The 20,597-nt window shown below is 42.1% G+C and overlaps 1 protein-coding gene across 3 annotated transcripts in view; it reads right to left on the bottom strand.

Annotated features, from left to right (window-relative positions):
• grm8b (glutamate receptor, metabotropic 8b) overlaps window positions 1-20,597 on the bottom strand; it is a 289,106-nt gene that overhangs the window by 36,361 nt on the left and 232,148 nt on the right. For all 3 annotated transcript variants that reach the window (XM_079500972.1, XM_079500973.1, XM_079500971.1), the window contains exons 7-9: window positions 19,488-19,627; window positions 17,111-17,257; window positions 14,739-15,527 (exon numbers count right to left, since the gene is read on the bottom strand). In XM_079500972.1, the coding sequence (XP_079357098.1) occupies window positions 14,739-15,527; window positions 17,111-17,257; window positions 19,488-19,627 (1,076 nt within the window). The remainder of the gene's footprint in view (window positions 1-14,738; window positions 15,528-17,110; window positions 17,258-19,487; window positions 19,628-20,597) is intronic.

Raw genomic sequence — 20,597 nt, 5'->3', positions numbered from 1 at the left:
CAATGACAATCACTGTCCAGGATCCTCTCTCTCTCTCTCACACACACACACATGCACGTACGCAAGTCTCTCAATGCTCTATCAAACTTCACCGTGCATTAATTGCGCGCCAAAAAACGAGTGCTATTAAAATTAATTTGCGTTAAGACGTTATCGCTTTAACATTGACAGGTCTAATTCAAATATAAATTTCCTTAACCCCCAAAACAAATCTTTGTAACATTGTTACAGTCAGTTGTGTATTAACTACAGTACTACTAAAAGCAGGGCGAAAAGATGGGCAAGCTAGGTGTTAATTCATTTACATGTCTTGCATGTTTGTGTGAAATCCAATGCGAATTTTCTTCCCCCCCCCCCCAGTTTGTGCTACCTCTTCAAGTGGCACATTAGAGTCGACCAGAAGTATCCTAACTGCATAATCAAATTCAAATTGCCTAGTGTTTAAGTGGTAAATGTGTTTTGTAACTAAGCTAAAAAATAAGAAAAAAAATAAAGACAAAAAGATGGTAGAAAGATATAGTATACTATAGTATGTATAGAAAACACAAATAATGAGATGGAAACCACATCATAATCTCAGTATATTTACCTGGAAGCTGACTTTCTATGAAGTCTTAAGAGTGATAAAAAACATGGACTAATTTAAGTTAATTAAACGGAAGTGATATTTCTTAAAGATGTGTTATAATAAATAAATGTCCACACTGTCCTGCTATAAGAGGCACTGCATGAAAAGTGTCATATAATAAAGTAAGTACAGTGGCATAAAAAACAGCATACTGTGTGACCATCCCCCTTCATTTCAAACACTACATGCAAATGAACCTTGCCCATGTGCTTGCATTTGTCTCATAGCTACTGCTAGGACTCTTGACTGGAAGTTGAAACCAAACTCCTGTAGGCTACACTCTGAGATAAATGAGGATTCCATTGTGTAACTGTAACTCATTGATGGATTGACAACTTTATTTGCAAGAAACAGTCTGCAAGAAACACGCACATAACGTACAGTTGAATACAAACATGAGTATGATATAAAGCGCTTTGGATAAAAGTGCTATATAAAAGCACAATTTACCATTTACCAAAATATGGCCTGTTTCCATTGAGGTCCTGTGTATTCAATTAATCAAAACATACAGCCCAGGAGTTCTGTACGGTTAGGAAATGTAACTCAGTTTCCACTTAATTTTGTGTGCAGTGGATGCATACTGTAGTGTAGTCTTCTCTAGGGAGATAGGACTGCATATGACGGCCTTTCTCAATTGCAAGACTGTGCTCACTGAGTCTGTACCCAGTCAAGTTTTGTCTTTGTTTTGGGTCTGTTTAGGGCCAGTTTACTTTACTTTTGCATTTGGGTTGCTTCTTTCAAAGTAAAAAAAGTAAAAAACATGAAAACTAATGATACATTCAAAACAAACATTGTGTTAGGGTTCATAGTTGATTGATTTAATCCTTTATGAACAGTGTGCAGGGAAAAAAACACAGGAGAGCACAGTTTGAAGTGAATAAAATTCACCCTGGCTCCATTGTTTGGGACACAGCTAAAGGTGTTGGATGCACCGTGGGGGGTGGGGTAATATGAACTGTCTTGCCAGGAAACTGTGAAGCATTTCTGTGAAGTGATGTCCACACTGAGCACATCCATACGGTTTCTCACCAGTGTGAATGATCTGCTGGCATTTAAGATTTGCCATTGTAGAGAAGTGTGTGTGTGTGTGTGTGTGTGTGTGTGTGTGTGTGTGTGTGTGTGATCATTTGCATATAATACCTTTCAAACCCCAACAACTATTAATGTCCTTGTATGAATGAGTCTATCTCATCTCCCTCTTGCTATTCAAGCTGAACCATTAAGAATGTATGTACAATCAAGTCCCTATAGACACCTAATTTGCACATGATTGCTTGATTGCTCCTAATCCGTTCAGAAGCACAACATCAGGTACAATCAGCTTTGGTGAAGGAACGTCACCTTAATGTATCTTGCAAAATATGCTCCTCCTACATTACAAGGTGTGTTATTGCCTTCCAAAGGGTATTGCATGTTATTGACTAAGATTACCACACACAGTACATAAACAAAAGCTATACAAAAAAAACTTGACTTTGAAATGTTGTCTTTATTGTGACTTCACTTAAACCATGTTTCACATTTAACAAAGGAAGTAATAAGGAATGAACAAAAAGCAACCAAGTGTACATTTTAATTATATACAAATAACACACTTACGTGTGTGTGTGTGTGTGTGTGTGTGTGTGTGTGTGTGTGTGTGTGTGTGTGTGTGTGTGTGTGTGTGTGTGTGCGCGTGCGTGTGTGTGTTAATTTGCATATAATACCTTTCAAACCCCAACAACTATTAATGTCCTTGTATGGATGAGTCTATCTCATCTCCCTCTTGCTATTCAAGCTGAACCATTAAGAATGTCTATTCTGAGAATACGGGGAGGCCTGCCGGGTGTCTGGTATGTTAAGTGGCCAGTCCAGGCCTGAAGAAGGGTGGACATGTTTGACACCTCTTTATCTGAACTGATCTAAGCTAGGGTTTATAGGGTTTCTCTCCAGTATGAATTCTCTTGTGTGTTTTAAGGTGATCCATCCGAGAGAAGTGTTTCCCACACTGATCACATCCATATGGTTTCTCACCAGTGTGAATTCTCTGGTGTTTTTTAAGACTGGATGAATGAGAGAAGTGTTGTCCACACTGATCACATCCATAGGGTTTCTCTCCAGTATGAATGCTCTGGTGGCGTTTAAGGGTGGCCAATTGAGAGAAGTGTTGTCCACACTGATCACATCCATAGGGTTTCTCTCCAGTATGAATTCTCTGGTGTGTTTTAAGGCTGGACATTTGAGAGAAGTGTTGTCCACACTGATCACATTCATACGGTTTCTCACCCGTGTGAATTATCTGGTGTGTTTTAAGGTGATCTATCCGAGAGAAGTGTTGCCCACACTGATCACATCCATAGGGTTTCTCTCCAGTATGACTTCTCTGGTGTGTTTTAAGGTTGGACATTTGAGAGAAGTGTTGTCCGCACTGATCACATTCATACAGTTTCTCACCTGTGTGAATTATCTGGTGTGTTTTAAGGTGATCCATCCGAGAGAAGTGTTGCCCACAATGATCACATCCATAGGGTTTCTCTCCAGTATGAATTTTCTGGTGGCTTTTAAGCCTAGCCATTTGAGAGAAGTGTTGTCCACACTCATCACATCCATAGGGTTTCTCTCCAGTGTGAATTTTCTGGTGTGTTTTAAGGTGATCCATCCGAGAGAAGTGTTGCCCACACTGATCACATCCATAGGGTTTCTCTCCAGTGTGAATTTTCTGGTGTGTTTTAAGGTGATCCATCCGAGAGAAGTGTTGCCCACACTGATCACATCCATAGGGTTTCTCTCCAGTGTGAATTTTCTGGTGTGTTTTAAGGTGATCCATCCGAGAGAAGTGTTGTCCACACTGATCACATCCGTATGGTTTCTCCCCAGTATGAATTCGCTGGTGTATTTTAAGTTCGGACTTTGCAGGGAAGCGCTTTCCACACTGATCACAGCAGTGGTGTTTTTGCTTAGCCAAGCTTCTTTGTTCATTCTCCTCTGGTAGATCAGGGAAACCAGACTGATGATGCAGCACTGAATTGGAAACAAATACAAAAATATTGTTTAAACGTGCAGTACTTTATCGACTTAAAATTGCAGTAGTTAAACATTCTAATTTGTTGTGCACAAAACAGGTTGTCTTCAATGATACAAACAAATAAACACGACTAAATAAAACACATCCTTATGACATGCTGTATATCCATATAGACAAAGTAAGTAACTTACAGTGGTCTTGATGATCATCCTGTTGAGCAGAATTGTTCCTGGTGGGTTTGAGAGAGTTCATCTTCACCTGAAGCCTGGAGTCCACAGTCAGATCTGATCAGAAATGATTGATATCCTGGAGGGGTTGTGGAGAACTGACAACTACAAACTCTTCTTATAGCCTGAGATGGAACCATTAACTGCTTGGATTGATTGGCCAAAGAGAAGAACAATAGAAGCATCTCTCCACCAACCACAACAAACTGCTGCATGTGCTCCACCCCTCTCTCCTCCCCCAGGTCATGCTCTATGCAACATTCTAGAAATACTGGTAACTGTGAGATTGCTTTGTAAGATAGAATAGTGAATTAATCAAAACGATATCCAAAATAATTTGTTTTATTCATCATAAAGTCAAAGCAGGAGTGAGTTTATATCCAGAAGAACAGACACAGACAGAGTCAAAGCATAGACTTTGAAATATAGGAACCATGATTATTATAATAAGTAGTTGTATACCAAAAAATCAACAAGGCAATTCAGGAAACACTATATGTATATCATAATGATGAACTAAAACTAAATAAGTAAAAATAACAATCAATCAAAGGCAGTGGGAAACAGAAAAGTCCTTAATTGTGAAATAAATAAGGGTGGCAGCATTATCTGCTGTTTTCTGGTAGTTTGTTCCAGATGTTTGGTGCATACAAATGAAATACTGCTGGTTTATATAATAAACCTTAAAAACGAGTAGTGTATTTTAAAAAAAAATACATATTTTTCCCACTCTCCACCAGGATTCCTACTGGAGACTCTGCTTTTCACAAAATGATTGTCTTAGCCAACACACACGTATGTTTAAAATCGTTATCGCTATCGCTTTAACATTGCTTTAACATTGACAGGTCTAAATTCAAATATAAATTTCCTTAACCCCCAAAACAAATCTTTGTAACATTGTTACAGTCAGTTGTGTATTAACTACAGTACTACTAAAAGCAGGGCGAAAAGATGGGCAAGCTAGGTGTTAATTCATTTACATGTCTTGCATGTTTGTGTGAAATCCAATGCAAATTCCCCCCCCCCCCCCCCCCCCCAGTTTGTGCTACCTCTTCAAGTGGCACATTAGAGTCGACCAGAAGTATCCTAACTGCATAATCAAATTCAAATTGCCTAGTGTTTAAGTGGTAAATGTGTTTTGTAACTAAGCTAAAAAATAAGAAAAAAAATAAAGACAAAAAGATGGTAGAAAGATATAGTATACTATAGTATGTATAGAAAACACAAATAATGAGATGGAAACCACATCATAATCTCAGTATATTTACCTGGAAGCTGACTTTCTATGAAGTCTTAAGAGTGATAAAAAACATGGACTAATTTAAGTTAATTAAACGGAAGTGAGATTTCTTAAAGATGTGTTATAATAAATAAATGTCCACACTGTCCTGCTATAAGAGGCACTGCATGAAAAGTGTCATATAATAAAGTAAGTACAGTGGCATAAAAAACAGCATACTGTGTGACCATCCCCCTTCATTTCAAACACTACATGCAAATGAACCTTGCCCATGTGCTTGCATTTGTCTCATAGCTACTGCTAGGACTCTTGACTGGAAGTTGAAACCAAACTCCTGTAGGCTACACTCTGAGATAAATGAGGATTCCATTGTGTAACTGTAACTCATTGATGGATTGACTACTTTATTTGCAAGAAACAGTCTGCAAGAAACACGCACATAACGTACAGTTGAATACAAACATGAGTATGATATAAAGCGCTTTGGATAAAAGTGCTATATAAAAGCACAATTTACCATTTACCAAAATATGGCCTGTTTCCATTGAGGTCCTGTGTATTCAATTAATCAAAACATACAGCCCAGGAGTTCTGTACGGTTAGGAAATGTAACTCAGTTTCCACTTAATTTTGTGTGCAGTGGATGCATACTGTAGTGTAGTCTTCTCTAGGGAGATAGGACTGCATATGACGGCCTTTCTCAATTGCAAGACTGTGCTCACTGAGTCTGTACCCAGTCAAGTTTTGTCTTTGTTTTGGGTCTGTTTAGGGCCAGTTTACTTTACTTTTGCATTTGGGTTGCTTCTTTCAAAGTAAAAAAAGTAAAAAACATGAAAACTAATGATACATTCAAAACAAACATTGTGTTAGGGTTCATAGTTGATTGATTTAATCCTTTATGAACAGTGTGCAGGGAAAAAAACACAGGAGAGCACAGTTTGAAGTGAATAAAATTCACCCTGGCTCCATTGTTTGGGACACAGCTAAAGGTGTTGGATGCACCGTGGGGGGTGGGGTAATATGAACTGTCTTGCCAGGAAACTGTGAAGCATTTCAGCTCGCATCTGTATTAAACTCCTGAACATCATCTTGCATCCAAAGTATACCTAAAGTATTACCGATACCGCAAATATTGTAATTTTACAGGCAAGCAGGCAGGCAGGCAGGCATTGATTGATTGATTGATTGATTGAAATATGTATTAACAGTTTGCAGAATTACAGTACATTTCAAGCACAAACTCAATACAAAGACTGTTAACTGTGAGTGGACGACCCAATTAAGCATTACACTTGTTTACAAGAGGGTCCACCATGTTCAATTCATCAAAAGATGAATTGAAAGGCAGGCAGGCAGGCAGGCAGGCAGGCAGGCAGGCAGGCAGGCAGGCAGGCAGACAGACAGACAGACAGACAGACAGACAGACAGACAGACAGACAGACAGACAGACAGACAGACAGACAGACAGACAGACAGACAGACAGACAGACAGACAGACAGACAGACAGACAGACAGACAGACACTGACTATCTGTGTCACTATTTGTTAAATAAAGTACATTTAATTAAATATCTATAAGGGTCCATTTGGATAACAACTATCCATGTAACTGGGGACCACCTGGAGGCCCTCAGGGACCACTGGTGGTCCACAAACAGGTTGAGATCCTCTGCTTTAGCAGTTCATGCAAGGATTTTACATTATTAGATTCCAGCCTTTGTTTATATTTTAATATATTTAAAGATTATAGCTCATTCAATATACCCCCCCCCCCCCGACCCTCAAGGAACCGTGAGGGTCGGTCACTGGACCCCGACTTTGAGAACCATTGGTTCAGAGCAATGCATTGTGGGAGCAAGACAAAGTTGCAGGACTCCTAAAAGGGAGGCCAACATCTGTCTCAGTGCCACAAGACACTAGATGAGACTGGACCAGCATATCATACTGGACCAGCATATGGACCAAACAGATGGCATTTGTCACCAACTTCAAGGGACACAGACATGCCCAGAATATCTTGTTTTGTGAGGAATTAATCTGTCCATTCGTTCATAATGATTTGTACCAGCGTGGAAAGTGTGCTTTGTGCGGACTAGAAATGTCATGTAAATATAAACGGCAAGCTATTTCTTATCGGATCCTGAGCCGAATGCACCAATATAAAATGCACAAATGTTGATGGTGCCGGGGGGGGGGGGGGTGACCGCACGATTGGGCCCTGCCGAACCCGACTCCCAAGGCTTTTCAAGAGAAATTGCCCCAGACAAGTGGCTGTGAGCAGCGGAGGCTGTCATCACAGACACAGGGCCAGGGCCGTGTGTGTGGGGGGGGGGGGGGGGGGGGGGGCTGTCAATCAAACAGCCGGGCACAGTTTAGTTCAGTTTAGTGAACGCCCACCAAAACAAAACAACACACGAAACACAGCACAACAAGTTAGCGTCTTAGCAAAGTTAGCGAAAATTGTGATGAAAGAAACATGGAGGTGAAAAGGGAAGAAACTAAGACCACGGCAAAGAAAAGGAAATGCAGTTACAAGGACTGGGAAAGTATTTATCCGTGGGTGAAGCAAGACTCACAACAAAAGTGTTGCTCAAAAGGAGGATCATATGGATCGTATGGATATACGTTCGTAATTGAACCAAAACAAGATTCCAACAAAGATAAGGTATAACAGCAGCTGAAATAACTAGTGTTTACCACACAGTGCAACATTCCCAGTCATACAGATCAGAAGTCTGTAGCAATAAGCTCTCATCAGTCATGTTTCCAGACTATGATATAGAGCTCCGAAGTCTGACGTCACTTTCAGTAGAGGTCGTCAATCTCCAGGTTCATGTATTTGTTTATTTGCATTGAGATCCCCAAACGGCGATTTTAGGTCGCTTCATATAAGAACTGTGTTTGAAAAATAAACCGACCACCTCGGCGTTTCTGTCAGGGGAGTGGCTGTGCGTCGTTAATGATGTCCATTCATATTTGATACAGCCAGTTTCTAGAGAAAATGGAATTAATGTGACCGCAAAAGCCTTGAAACTACATATGAATGCAATGTCGCTGAGCTGTCAACATATTGCGTTCCTGAGATTCCTCGTTGACGTAAGCTCAGCTGGTGGTGACTCGACTCGTACTAACCACGATACATTATATATCAATAAAATAAAAATAAACGTAATTAACGTTCAGTTTCTGTTGTGCGACGGGCTGCGGGCAGAAGCAGCCTACCCGGAAATGTAGTCTCTGGGTTGTTTGGCTCGTTTCTAACGCTTATTTTGTTACTCTTTGGGTATATTTGTACATTTCCACCTTCAGTCGATGCTTCATATCCATATGAGTGAAAAGGCCGGGGTGATCGGTTTATTTTTCAAACACAGTTCTTATATGAGGCGATCTAAAATCCCCCTATGGAGAGTACAATGCTTATAAAACCATACATGAACCTTTGCGCTCACTGCCCTCTACTGGTAGTAGAGGGCAGTGACGTCAGGACTTCGGTGCTCTATTGCAAAGAAAATGGCATGTGGTTGTACCAAGGCAGCATCGTTACATAGTTAACAGTTAGTTGTTTGAGAGAGTTTAAAAAAAACACCAGTGGTTCAAGAACTCCCAAGTGACAAAACTGCCCACACACAGTTGCAGTAGTTGGCTTTGTTAGGAGGAGCATGCTTTGATAAAGTAAACATTTCTTTATTGGTTCCTTATGGTTGTAATACATGTCTTCACAATCAAATCAAAGCCTCTTTGTTGGTTGGTTGGTGTGTTGTACAGTTGTATTGTTTGGTTGGTTGTATTGTCCAGTAAATTGTTCATTTAAATGCAGTTCCGTTATTTTTGTTTAAATTTTCATAGTAGTTCTATTATAGTTATTATCATCACAATCCTATTATGTGCTACTGAATCGTCCAGATGGCAAAGCACAGTGATGCTATGTGAAGGGACGGGATAGAAATGTTTAATTGAGGACTCGAGGAATAGAAATGTAATTATTTTTGTTTTTGTGTACAAATTATTCACGCGCACGACACAACCCCACATGTGTCCCACATTGTCCCACACAAACACACTCTTTGTCCCACATCTGGTGAGTTGGGATCTGGTCACCCTACCTACATCTGGCTTTTGTTCAAGCTGTTGATAATAGCTAACTATTAGGTTACATTTGGTTGGTTGTGTATGAACCTCTATTGTATGTGTTTTATGAATAAAGCACTTTTAAACTGAAGATGATGGCCAATGTTGATAATTGACAACTGGTGGTCGGCGGACCCTCGGTTGAAACTGAGTGTAAGAAGAGCAAATATTATGACATGTATGGACTAATTGTTCCTGAATAATCTCATGAGTCTTTGGGGCCAAAACACCTCATGTATGTCTAGAGGCAATCACTGGAGACAGATGAATCTGTCAGCACCACTAATCACTGGAGACAGATGAATCTGTCAGCACCACTAATCCAAACATGTAGTGGTGGTTAGTAGGAATAAACACAGACGCAACCGGGAGGAAGTGGACTAGGAAAGGGGAGGAGCCAAGCAGAGTTCCTGTTTCTACACAAAAAGGCATCACTGCGTAGATATTAGTCTGGAATCTCTGTGTGGAACCTGCATTTCCAAGGGGTGGATTAAAAAAAAAACCTCCGGTGATAAACGCACCCAATATTTGCATACTAGTTTCTGATTGTGTGACTGTAAAGACAAATCGGAAGCGGTACATTAGTACAGTAGTGCAGCCCGTGGATGCAGAGGTCGTTGTTTTATTGCGTCCCTTAACTATAAACTGCGTTTTGGGATGCAAAATGCACCCTATTTGCTTTTCAGAGCTTCCGTTGCTCCAGACTGTATGCCGGAAACATTTGAACATTGTTGGAGGCAACCGTCTGGCTCCTGAGACTACATATAAGGTTAGTGGCCATGTGCCAAGATGAGTCCTGCAATACCCACTGTGTACCAAAACCAAAATCAACTCATGTATTACTCTCTTAACTTCTCCTCTGAACTCCAGTAACCCCATGCTTATCCAACCCTACCCTTCTGTCAGTATACGTCATTGTCTTCCCTCTGGTGAGGGTTAGACAGACTATTCTTGGCTTACATCCAGCCCACCATCCTATGCAGTTGATTTCGTTGACGAAAAATATTCATCGACTACCTTTTTCCACTGACGGAAACTAAATAAAAACTAAGCTATGATGACTAAAACTAAGACTAAATATACTGACAATTTCGTAGACAAATACAAACTAGACTAAAATGTTAGGAAGGGACTAGTGGACAAGAGATCCAGTATAATAAATTGTATAATTAGTTGCATGCTGAAAATAGATGATCTACAAGCTCACAACGCGTCTCGCTGCGACGCGTTGTGAGCTTGTAGATTGTATAATTTTCGTAGATTTAGTCGACTAAAATCTTATGATATTTAGTCCACTAAAACTAGACTAACACTAAAACATTCCAGGTGACTAAAATGTGTCTAAAACTAAATTAAAACTATTAAAGAGACTATGACTAAAACTAAAATCTGCTGCCAAAAACAACACTGATCCTTACGGGAATAGGATGGTGACATGGGGTCTAGAGAGGTCGATGTTGGCTCGTAGCTTAACCGATTCCTCTTCTTCTTCTTCGTCGTATGGGGGATTAATGGTGGGCTGCGGGGGAGTGTGTGTTGTTGTTGGTGTGGTTTGGTGCAACACTGGAAGGCCATGTTTTGTGACTGTGCCTCTGCTATTCTGTGGCCCTGGGGCCTGCTATAGGGGTTCCTCAGGAAAAGCTGAATATCTGTTTGGTATGGGCGCTACACAGGGCATGCTGTCTGTTTGTTGTTTGCACGGGGGTATAGTGGCAAATATGAATTCTGCCCACGCCAACAAGTGCATGATAAAAGATGACAAGAAAATCATCCAAGGTTGCTTTTTAAACATCAATCAAGGGCGGCGGGGGATTCTGACAAGATTAGATAGGAACATTCAAAAGGTATCTGTATACTGTATATGTCTGTCTGACATGAAACTATTTTGAATTCACTCTAGCAGGATGAAAGCACCATTCAGAGGTATATTTCAGGGTTATTTCACACTGTGTGACTCAATAAAGCAGTGGTTATCAACCCGTGGGTCGGGACCAACAGGGGGGTCTGAACATGATTATGGGGCAGATGACAGTAACGTGACAGTAAGGACTCAGATGACAGTAACGTGACAGTAAGGACTCAGATGACAGTAACGTGACAGTAAGGACTCAGATGACAGTAACGTGACAGTAAGGACTCAGATGACAGTAACGTGACAGTAAGGACTCAGATGACAGTAACGTGACAGTAAGGACTCAGATGACAGTAACGTGACAGTAAGGACTCAGATGACAGTAACGTGACAGTAAGGACTCAGGGGGGTTACGGCCTGGAAAGGTTGAAAAACACTGCAATAATATAATAACAACAAGTTTGTACACATTTTGTCTGGAAGTGGAGGCATTTGAAGTTTCTCGAGGGAACCGGTGTTTTCAGCACAGCAATGCATGCCATCAGACTTCTCACTCTGCCTGGCATATTGTCTAGTCTCTGGAGCCAGAATGTTGACTCAGACAATTTTGCAAATGCTTCTGTCATACAGCCTGAGCAACAGAAAGCTCTGAAAACAATCCGGGAGTATAGCGGATATTTATGCAACTCGGTTTCATCTTTGCCGTCATGTAAATTTGTCCTAGATAGGCTAATCAGAAATGTGGGAGAACATATATTTTCGTGAACGGAAAAGGCAGATGACAGATTATTTTCTGGTGAAAAAAGTACTCAAAGTATTTAGTTAAGTAAAAGTATCATGATCAATACTGCAATATAGAACTACTAAGTAAAAGTTCCAGATCCAGGCTCTATATAGCATTCAGAGATTGTGGTAAAGAAGGCCAATGCGAGACTATAGCCTGTATCCAATGCTCATGGTAAGAGGGCATTATATCTGGTGACGTGACACTATTAAGTTTTGCCGCCAGCATTAATAAATCTATATATCGTGCATTGCCAAGGTTTTATCGTGCGCAACCCTTATTTTGGAGAGCCAAATATCTGTAACCGGATGTTTTCACCAGAAATGACATTCATTGCTGCATTGATGCGCGCGCATCTTCAAAATGGCCGCAGTCACTTTCCCACTTTGACTGTTATGCTAACGAGTGGCAGCTAAAGATTCGATTGAATCAAAACATGGATTAAAGAATATAAAACCCTGGAAAACGTATATGCTACGGTTCTGGTAGGCTAGACGATTAATTTAATCCTACGGCTACGGTTACTCCGGTTCTGGCGGGCTGCGTGCTAAAAGATGACATGGAAAGGGACGTTTGCACTGCTGCTGTAGCCTATAGCTGTATGGATGTGTGCTCTGGCCCGACCTCAAATAGGACATCCCTGTTGCACGCACGCACGCACGCACGCACGCACGCACGCACGCACGCACGCACGCACGCACGCACGCACGGAATATGGGGTAAAATATGACCTTTAAAACAAACCAAAAAGTAGTTTGTCTACATTGTGTGAGTAAACAGAAACACAGGCTCAATATGAGCGGTCGATTCCACACCTGTGCCAGGCGGCATTCATAATAACACTTATTGTCACGGCGCATGGCTGCATCAGTAAAAACACTGTTTCCAATCAAAGGGAAAAGGCAGTGAGACGTGGGCGTGCATACATGGAGAAGACAAACTCAATACCTCAACCAAACCCCAGTCAATATCACAGTGTTATCAAGTAATATCCCATTATTCATGAACCTCATTCCATACCAGTGAGCACACTAGCAGTAAGGTGGAAGTACTCAGATTTATTTTCTTACCCCTTCTTTTCTTATTTTTCTTTTTGCTTAAAACTGACAACTTCACCCATGCAACAGGTTTTGGCGGTAAGTCCCTGTGACATACTAGCGCCATGTCCAGGGGGGTGTACTTGTACAAGCTGCCCTCACACAACAGAAACACGAGATAGGCTCCTGACCTAATGGTAAATGGTAAAATGGTCACTGGTGCATTTACATAGCGCCTTTATCCAAGGTGCTTTATAATCGTGCATTACATTCACCCATTCACACACAAATTCCTACACCATTGGTGGGGAAAACCATCCAAGGCACCAACTTGGGGGAAAACCATTCAAGGCACCAAATTGGAAAACCATTCAAGGCACCAACTTGCTCATTGGGAGAAATGGCGCCACATGGCGTCGGAACTGTTGGTTACCAAAGGCTACTTCCTTAATATTCTAAAAGTAAAACAAAGTAATTTGACACCAACGTTTCCAAATTAGTGTTGTGGAGTAAAACGTCCAATGTGCCTCTATTTAGAGGGGTCGAAGTATGTAGTATAAAAATCACACCCGTGTGAAGTGAGGGACGCTAATATATTAAAGTCTAACTCATGCGCATGATTAGGTGATGTAATGGTGATGTAAAACAAACGATGCCAACACAAACATTAACAATAAAGAGACAATATGACGTAATGAGGCACATTATGACGTAAATTCTTTTTCAATGGCGTTTACAAAACAAACATTGAACTAACATTAAACCTGTCTATATGAGGGGGCTAGCGCCCCTCAAAAATGTACATGCTGTACAATACTGTAGTGTAAAAGTACCTCATAATTGAACTTGAGTACAGTAATTAAGTAAATGTTCATAGCTACTGTACTTCCCACCACAGCTCAGTTCTTACAGAACACCGTTGACGGTACAGGCGATTGTATTACACAAAAGTGCACAACCTACAGTACAGTGAGAAATCTGCTGACGAAGCTCCGCCCGTTTCTCTATATTAGTCACTTCTCGAGGGAGGAATCTCTAAATATGTAGAGTGATATATTATATAGTCCACTGAATGTGTGTGTACTGTACATAATACTGTACACGGTATACCACGAGCTGAAGGTCAGCGTGTTCCCGCCGCCGTGTACTTACTGTACTGTATTGTGGTGTTTTCTAAGTCTGACGCGGCAGTAATAATTGCGTTATTATTCACGGAGCACGGTGGATGGTCTGCACCTGCAGACCTGCATTCATCTCTGTACGGAGCTCCAGCTGCAGGCCTTTAACAATGCGAGGCGAGGGAGGAAGCCTGCATGAATTCATTACTGAGTATTAACGTGTTTACTCACAGCAGTGAGATGCATACATGTGCCCTGTGGTGGCAGAAGCACTTTTCTGATATTATCATGATAATAAAAACCAATGCTTAAAACTTAAAAAATTACGCTTCTGTAACCACTTGAACCGATTCAAGCATCCCTGTTCCGGGGAGGAAGTTCGCCAAAGAATTGCTGATCTACAAGCTCACAACGCGTTGCAACACAACACATTGTGAGCTTGTAGCTATGTTATTTTTGCCAAATTGATATAGAATGTATTTGAGTGAAATAAGCGTGTACCAAATGCATTCTTTACAGGTCAGATTCATCAAGTATAGAGGGTGTAAGTGGTACTGAAATTGCAGCTCAACAAAAGCTAATTCATCAGTAGTGTATGACGGAGGACAATTTCACAATACATTTAAATGTATAACGATTATCGTCCCATCCCTACAACCGACTGTGATCCGACTTCGTCACCCGTTACAAACCACCAAACGCATGCTGCTTACCCTCTCCGCCGACTGCGCCGTCCCAAAGAAGATGGGTATGAAGGCCAGCCATATGATGCAGGTGGTGTACATGGTAAATCCAATGGGCTTGGCCTCGTTGAAGGTCTCCGGCACGCCCCGCGTCTTGATGGCGTAAACAGTGCATGTGACCATCAAGAGGATGCTGTAGCCCAGCGAGCAGATGAGCGACAGGTCCGAGATGTCGCACTTGAGCACGCCGCGTGCCGCCCCGGGGTCCTGCGTGCGCTGCTCGCCGTAGTCCACGAAGGTGTGCGGCGGGTCGGCGGCGAACCACACCAGCACGCCCAGCAGCTGCACCGAGATGAGCGAGAAGGTAATGGCGAGCTGCGACGCCGGCGAGATGAAGCGCGGCGCCGTCACCGCCGTCTTCCCTTGCTCGAAGATGCGGTGGATGCGGTTGGTCTTGGTGAGCAGCGCCGCGTTGCTGAAGCACATGCCCAGGCCCAGGAAGACGCGGCGGAAGGAGCACACGGCCACGTCGGGCGCGGCGATCATGGGGAAGGTGATGACGTAGCAGAGGAAGATGCCCGTGAGCAGCACGTAGCTCATCTCGCGGCCCGAGGCGCGCACGATGGGCGTATCGTTGTGGCGCACGAAGGTGCCGATGACGAAGGTGGTGGCCACGATGCCCAGCATGGAGATGAAGACGGGCACCATGGCCCAGGGCGAGCTCCACTCCAGCTTGATGATGGGGATGGGCTGGCAGCCTGTGCGGTTGAGGTCGGGGCGCTGTTCATAGGGGCACAGCTCGCACGTGAACTGGGAGGCCTGCAGGTGGGAAGGGAAGGGGGGTGCAACAGTTCATTGAAGTTAATTGATTTAAAAGGTAGGGTTATAGTGATATTGTTTTGGTTAAAACAAAAAGTATTTTGTTTTAGTTTTGGTTAACCCATTCTGGGCGGGAACCCCTTTTGGTGTTGTAAGCATTCTGTTATACTTTAGCTATTTTTGAACAGTCGTGAAAACATGTGCACATTTTTGAACATAATTATATTCTTTCACAGCAGACATTTTTAATTCAAATCTTTGCTTCTGGGAGGTCCCTGGAACAACATATTTTCAGATGGGGGTCCATTGCCAAATACATAAATGTTTTAGGGTCCTTGACATGACAATGTTTGACAACGACTGACATAGGGATAAAGCTCGGCCAGGCTGGAATAACGGGCCGGGCACCTAGGCTACTAATCCAGCCTGACAGCGTGTCGCGGGTTCAAACCTCCATCCCGATGATATTTGCTGCGTGTCACTCCCCATCTCTCTCCCCCCACTTCCTGTCAGCTTACTGCATGTACACTATCAAATAAAGGCAGAACAAGCCTGACAAAAAGGTTAAAGCTATATATTCTGATGGTAATCATTGATATCATGAGTTTGTTCAGTAACAGGAATCTCCCTGTCTTTAATAAAATAAAATATCATTTTAGGTGTGTGACAAAATGTCAACCAATCAGGAGAGAGGAGTCTACACATGTATCAGCTTATTGTTATAGTGTTCCAGTTCCAAATGTGTCTGCTCATTTCATTGTCTGTGTCATCACTTCCAATTTCACTTGTTTAATCTCTATCCTGACTGAGTTCTCTATCCTGATTGGATACAATTGGTATTCCGACCTGAAAATGCACTCTATAGCAATGAGTACTATCAGAATAATGAGAATATAGAGCTATTTAACACTTTTAAATAGCGTTTTAACCAAGGAAAATCACTTTAAGTGATTATTGAGGTAGGGTAATACCCTACCTACCTCAATAAAATAATCAAGCAATAATCAATCCCTAGCTTGGAATCCACTGATCCACTCCATTCAACTGATTTTGTATTTTAGCCCTCCAGTGATGTCATTGTACGCCAAACGTTGCACAACATTTTAAAAAACAGCGATGATAGTCAACCTAAAAGCCCACAGTGTGTAGGTTGGCTTCATGTTGTGAGCTTGCATGTAGATTTCCTATCATCAGTATTTTTTGCACAACACCAAATAAATGAAGCGGTTAATCAATGTGTTGATGGATTATTGTTATATACAAAATAAAAATAAGACATACTTCTGGAATATTTGATTAATCCAAAAAGTAATCGATACAATTAATATTGGCACAGAATATTGGCACAGGGGGAGGAGACCCCGGGGCAGATCAAGGCGCAGATGGAGGGATTACATCCACTCACTGGCCTTGGAACGTCTCGGGATCCCCCAGGAGGAAGTCACTAACGTTGGTCTGGAGAGGGAAGTCGGGAGCTCTCTGGTGGAGCATGTTGCCCCCGCGACCTGACTACGGATAAGCGGTTGAAGATGGATGGATGGACGGACAGAAGAATAATGGATACTGTAGTTCCAGCCCTATACCTGGTAGTGATAGCCCTCACAGCGCTCGCAGTGCCAACAGCACGGCACTCCCTTCACCACCTTCTTCCTCTCGCCCGTCTGGCAGGGCAGGCTGCACACAGAGGACGGGATGGACGGGTCTCCACTGGCCCACTGCATGGCATCCATCTGAGATAGACAAGAACAGAGAGAATGACCAATGGTTTACCTGCCAACACTCCACATTTTAGCAGAAGTCTTTTTACCCATGTCTCCTTCTTGGCTCCTGATTTGAAATGTATCCTGAATTTCAGAGGGAGGACCACGCAAAACATGTCTGTGTTCATGTCTGTGTAGTGTATCTGAACCTCTTCACTATAATTGAAATCACCCTTTTACCTTTTAATTTGAACTATTTCATTTTTCTCATCTTTTTACACTTTTCTTTTTTTTCATTTTTTTTACATATTTGAAATAGCAGCCAGGAGAATGAGACTAGCTCACTGCCAAATACATCAAGAGCTATAGCTGCCAGCCAGCAAATGTGTGCTGTGGGAACCAAAACACAGGCATTGGTCATATGTTCAGCATGTACACGCACATATGGAGAACTGGGATGACTGACAGACATGTTGAAGGGCTGTCGTCTGAGCTATTTCGGGGGAGGGAGAAAATGACATGCCCAAAAATAGGGATGCCAGGTTGAACGTGTTTATGTATATGGGCTCAGGGTAGAATATAGGGTTAAGCAATTAAAAATGGGATTGTTTTTTAAGATAGTCAAAAGGGCTTTACTGTGAGAGCCGTAATATTGCACATGCATATGCAGGGACATCACTGTCCACTGCTTCTTGTTTCAACGCGTGTGTTACTGTGTTCATGTGCTGCCTGTCAGCAGCACAACAACTCGTGCTAATGAAACACTCGATGGGATTATTATGTCATGTCAGCACTATCAGAAGATGTAACACAGGTAAAGTAATCTGTCACTCTGCAAGTTTAACTAAAGTTTTTTTCCATCTGTCCAAAGTAATTTCTGATAGCCTGCAGGCCGCAGCCCTGCACTTAGACAGACATTACAGATACATACAGATTGATTGAAAGTGAAACATACAAATTGATGTAAACATACATACAGATTGATTGAATATTTTACTATCAGATCGCTTAGGTACAGTTCAAAGACACGTTTGGTATAATGAAACACGACGCGACGCATCGCATTGCGAAGCTTCTTCTTTTCAGCTGACAGGGGGGAGTTTCCCCAGCCGGACGTAGCGCGTGGAAGGAACACGTTATTCCGACCAGTTCCTTTCCCCTCCATCAGGCGCCCCAGCTGGCCAGGGGGAGATAATGACACATTAAGTAATTTTCTTCCTTCTGTTTACCCAACGGACAGGAGTCAGGGTCAGCCCTAAATTACATTAGCATTTTTCAGGTCCGTACACACCGGGACTGTTTCTTTTGTATGATTAATTCACATAATCAGGGGTTGACACTAAGGTCACTAAGTGATATCGTTCCGTCTAGGAGGGATTCTGACTTAGAGGCATTCAGTCATAAACCTGCATAATGGTAGCGCCGCCCCATTGGCTCCTCAGCCAAGCACATGCACCAATGTGTGTTAATTTCTTTCTCTTTTTTTTTCCTTCTTTACTATAGAAAATTCTGGGACTGTGTAATATGAACATACCTCAATATGTATGCCAAATATCTCAAAAGCTATATAATATGAATTATTTTAAATCCCACAGAACAAACTAAAGACAGTTGCTTCCCCACTCAAACACACTTGCCCGTCGGGCAAAATGGAAGCAAACTCCACTTTCCTGAACGTTTTATTTACTTTCCACGGGTAGTCAAGCAACCGTTATTGTCAACCCCTAAGTGCTGTTTTGTCATGAGTGAATGCACACAGAGTGAACTTCATAATCTTTTGGGGAATGAATGAAATTATTCATAATTTTTTGGGGAATGAATTAAATTATTCAAAATCATTGAGGGACCAGGGACACTCATGGATATATACTTGCAGGGGTTCCAAATTAACCCATACGGGTGTGTAACTCTGAGAGTGTAGAAATGGACCGGCTACGGGTCCGTTTAGCTTGATGTACAAGTACACCCCATGGACATGACGCTAGTATGTCACAGGGACTTACCCCCAATCCAACCCTTGATGCTGAGTGCCAAGCAGGTCCCCATTTTCAGTGTCTTTGGTATGACCCGGCCGGGTATCGAACCCCGACCTCCCAGTCTCAGGGCGGATACTCTAACCACAAGGTTAGAGTATCCTTGACCATGCAGCTCAATTGACTGAGCTGGTCAATTTGACTGTTATACGGTTTATTAAACTGACAACAGCTACAGGTAACAGAGCTAGAGGAGGAGTTGGTCAGTATACTCCAGGAGGTCTTACATTGAGATGGAGCTGATTGGTCCAGGTTCCGATGACCTTGTACTCCATGGCGGACCTGTTGCTGATCTGGTACTGGAAGATGTCGTAGCGTCCCGGGGCGTCGCCGTTCTCGTTGAAGACCACCGGAGTGCCGGCACTTCCTGGAAGACATGGAGACAATCATTGTCAGACGATAGTTTTTGATTGAGGTTCTGACAATACAAATACAGCTTGTGTAGAACCAGTGAACCACCCATTCTGTTGACAGCGTACAGTACCTTGACACAACACAAACACAAAGCACGTACCAAAATAACTAGCTAACATTAGGTTAGACTTGATGATACTCCCCTCTCACAAATCACAAATATTTATCCCTACTTTTGGTCAGATGGAATTAAATACATGCATTTCCTTTTGGGAAAATTTAGACTCTCACAGTATGTTTGATATTTATGTTTGATAATATCACAACTTAATTACAAATGTGTGATAACCACATTTATACTTGCATCTGTATTTTGGTTAAATACGTTCTAAAATAATTCGTCATAATCAGTCATTATGTTTCTTCTAAACTGATATACAGTCTACAGTCACAAGACAGCCAATGTGACGCGTTGTGAGCTTGTACATTTGCTATTTTTGCTATTAATGTCTTGTACAAAGTAATATAATCTATAGGGTTTTGATTTGTTACAAATCAAACCCTGATTACAATGTTACTTTACATTGATTTACTTTCTTCTCCCGCTCTGAGATACACCTGGGCTTTCTGTGTCAACATGGCAGAAGTCTTCGTACATGTGCACTCTACTCGCAATATAGTCTTTTAGTTTGCCCGTTGGCTTGTCACAGGAACAGCTATACAAATGCCACCTGACTGACTAGACTAGACTGACTAATGCTACATTAGTGCTGAGAGAGAGAGAGAGCATTATTGAAAATACTCCTATCTGGGGAAAGCGTTATAATATTACTATTGTTGTAACTCGGTGGCTAGGCTATGGCTATAGTTTCTTGGGATATTTGTGGTCGTAGTGGCTTCATCTGTCATTAAAAACGTGTTTTCGGCTCATTCTTGCAGCAACGCAGGCGTGCCATTAATGACAGTAACGCACACCCTCTCGT

The sequence above is a fragment of the Electrona antarctica genome, assembly GCF_951216825.1.
Source record: "Electrona antarctica genome assembly, chromosome: 5".
Classification (NCBI taxonomy): domain Eukaryota; kingdom Metazoa; phylum Chordata; class Actinopteri; order Myctophiformes; family Myctophidae; genus Electrona; species Electrona antarctica.
This window is presented reverse-complemented; position numbering and strand designations above follow the sequence as displayed.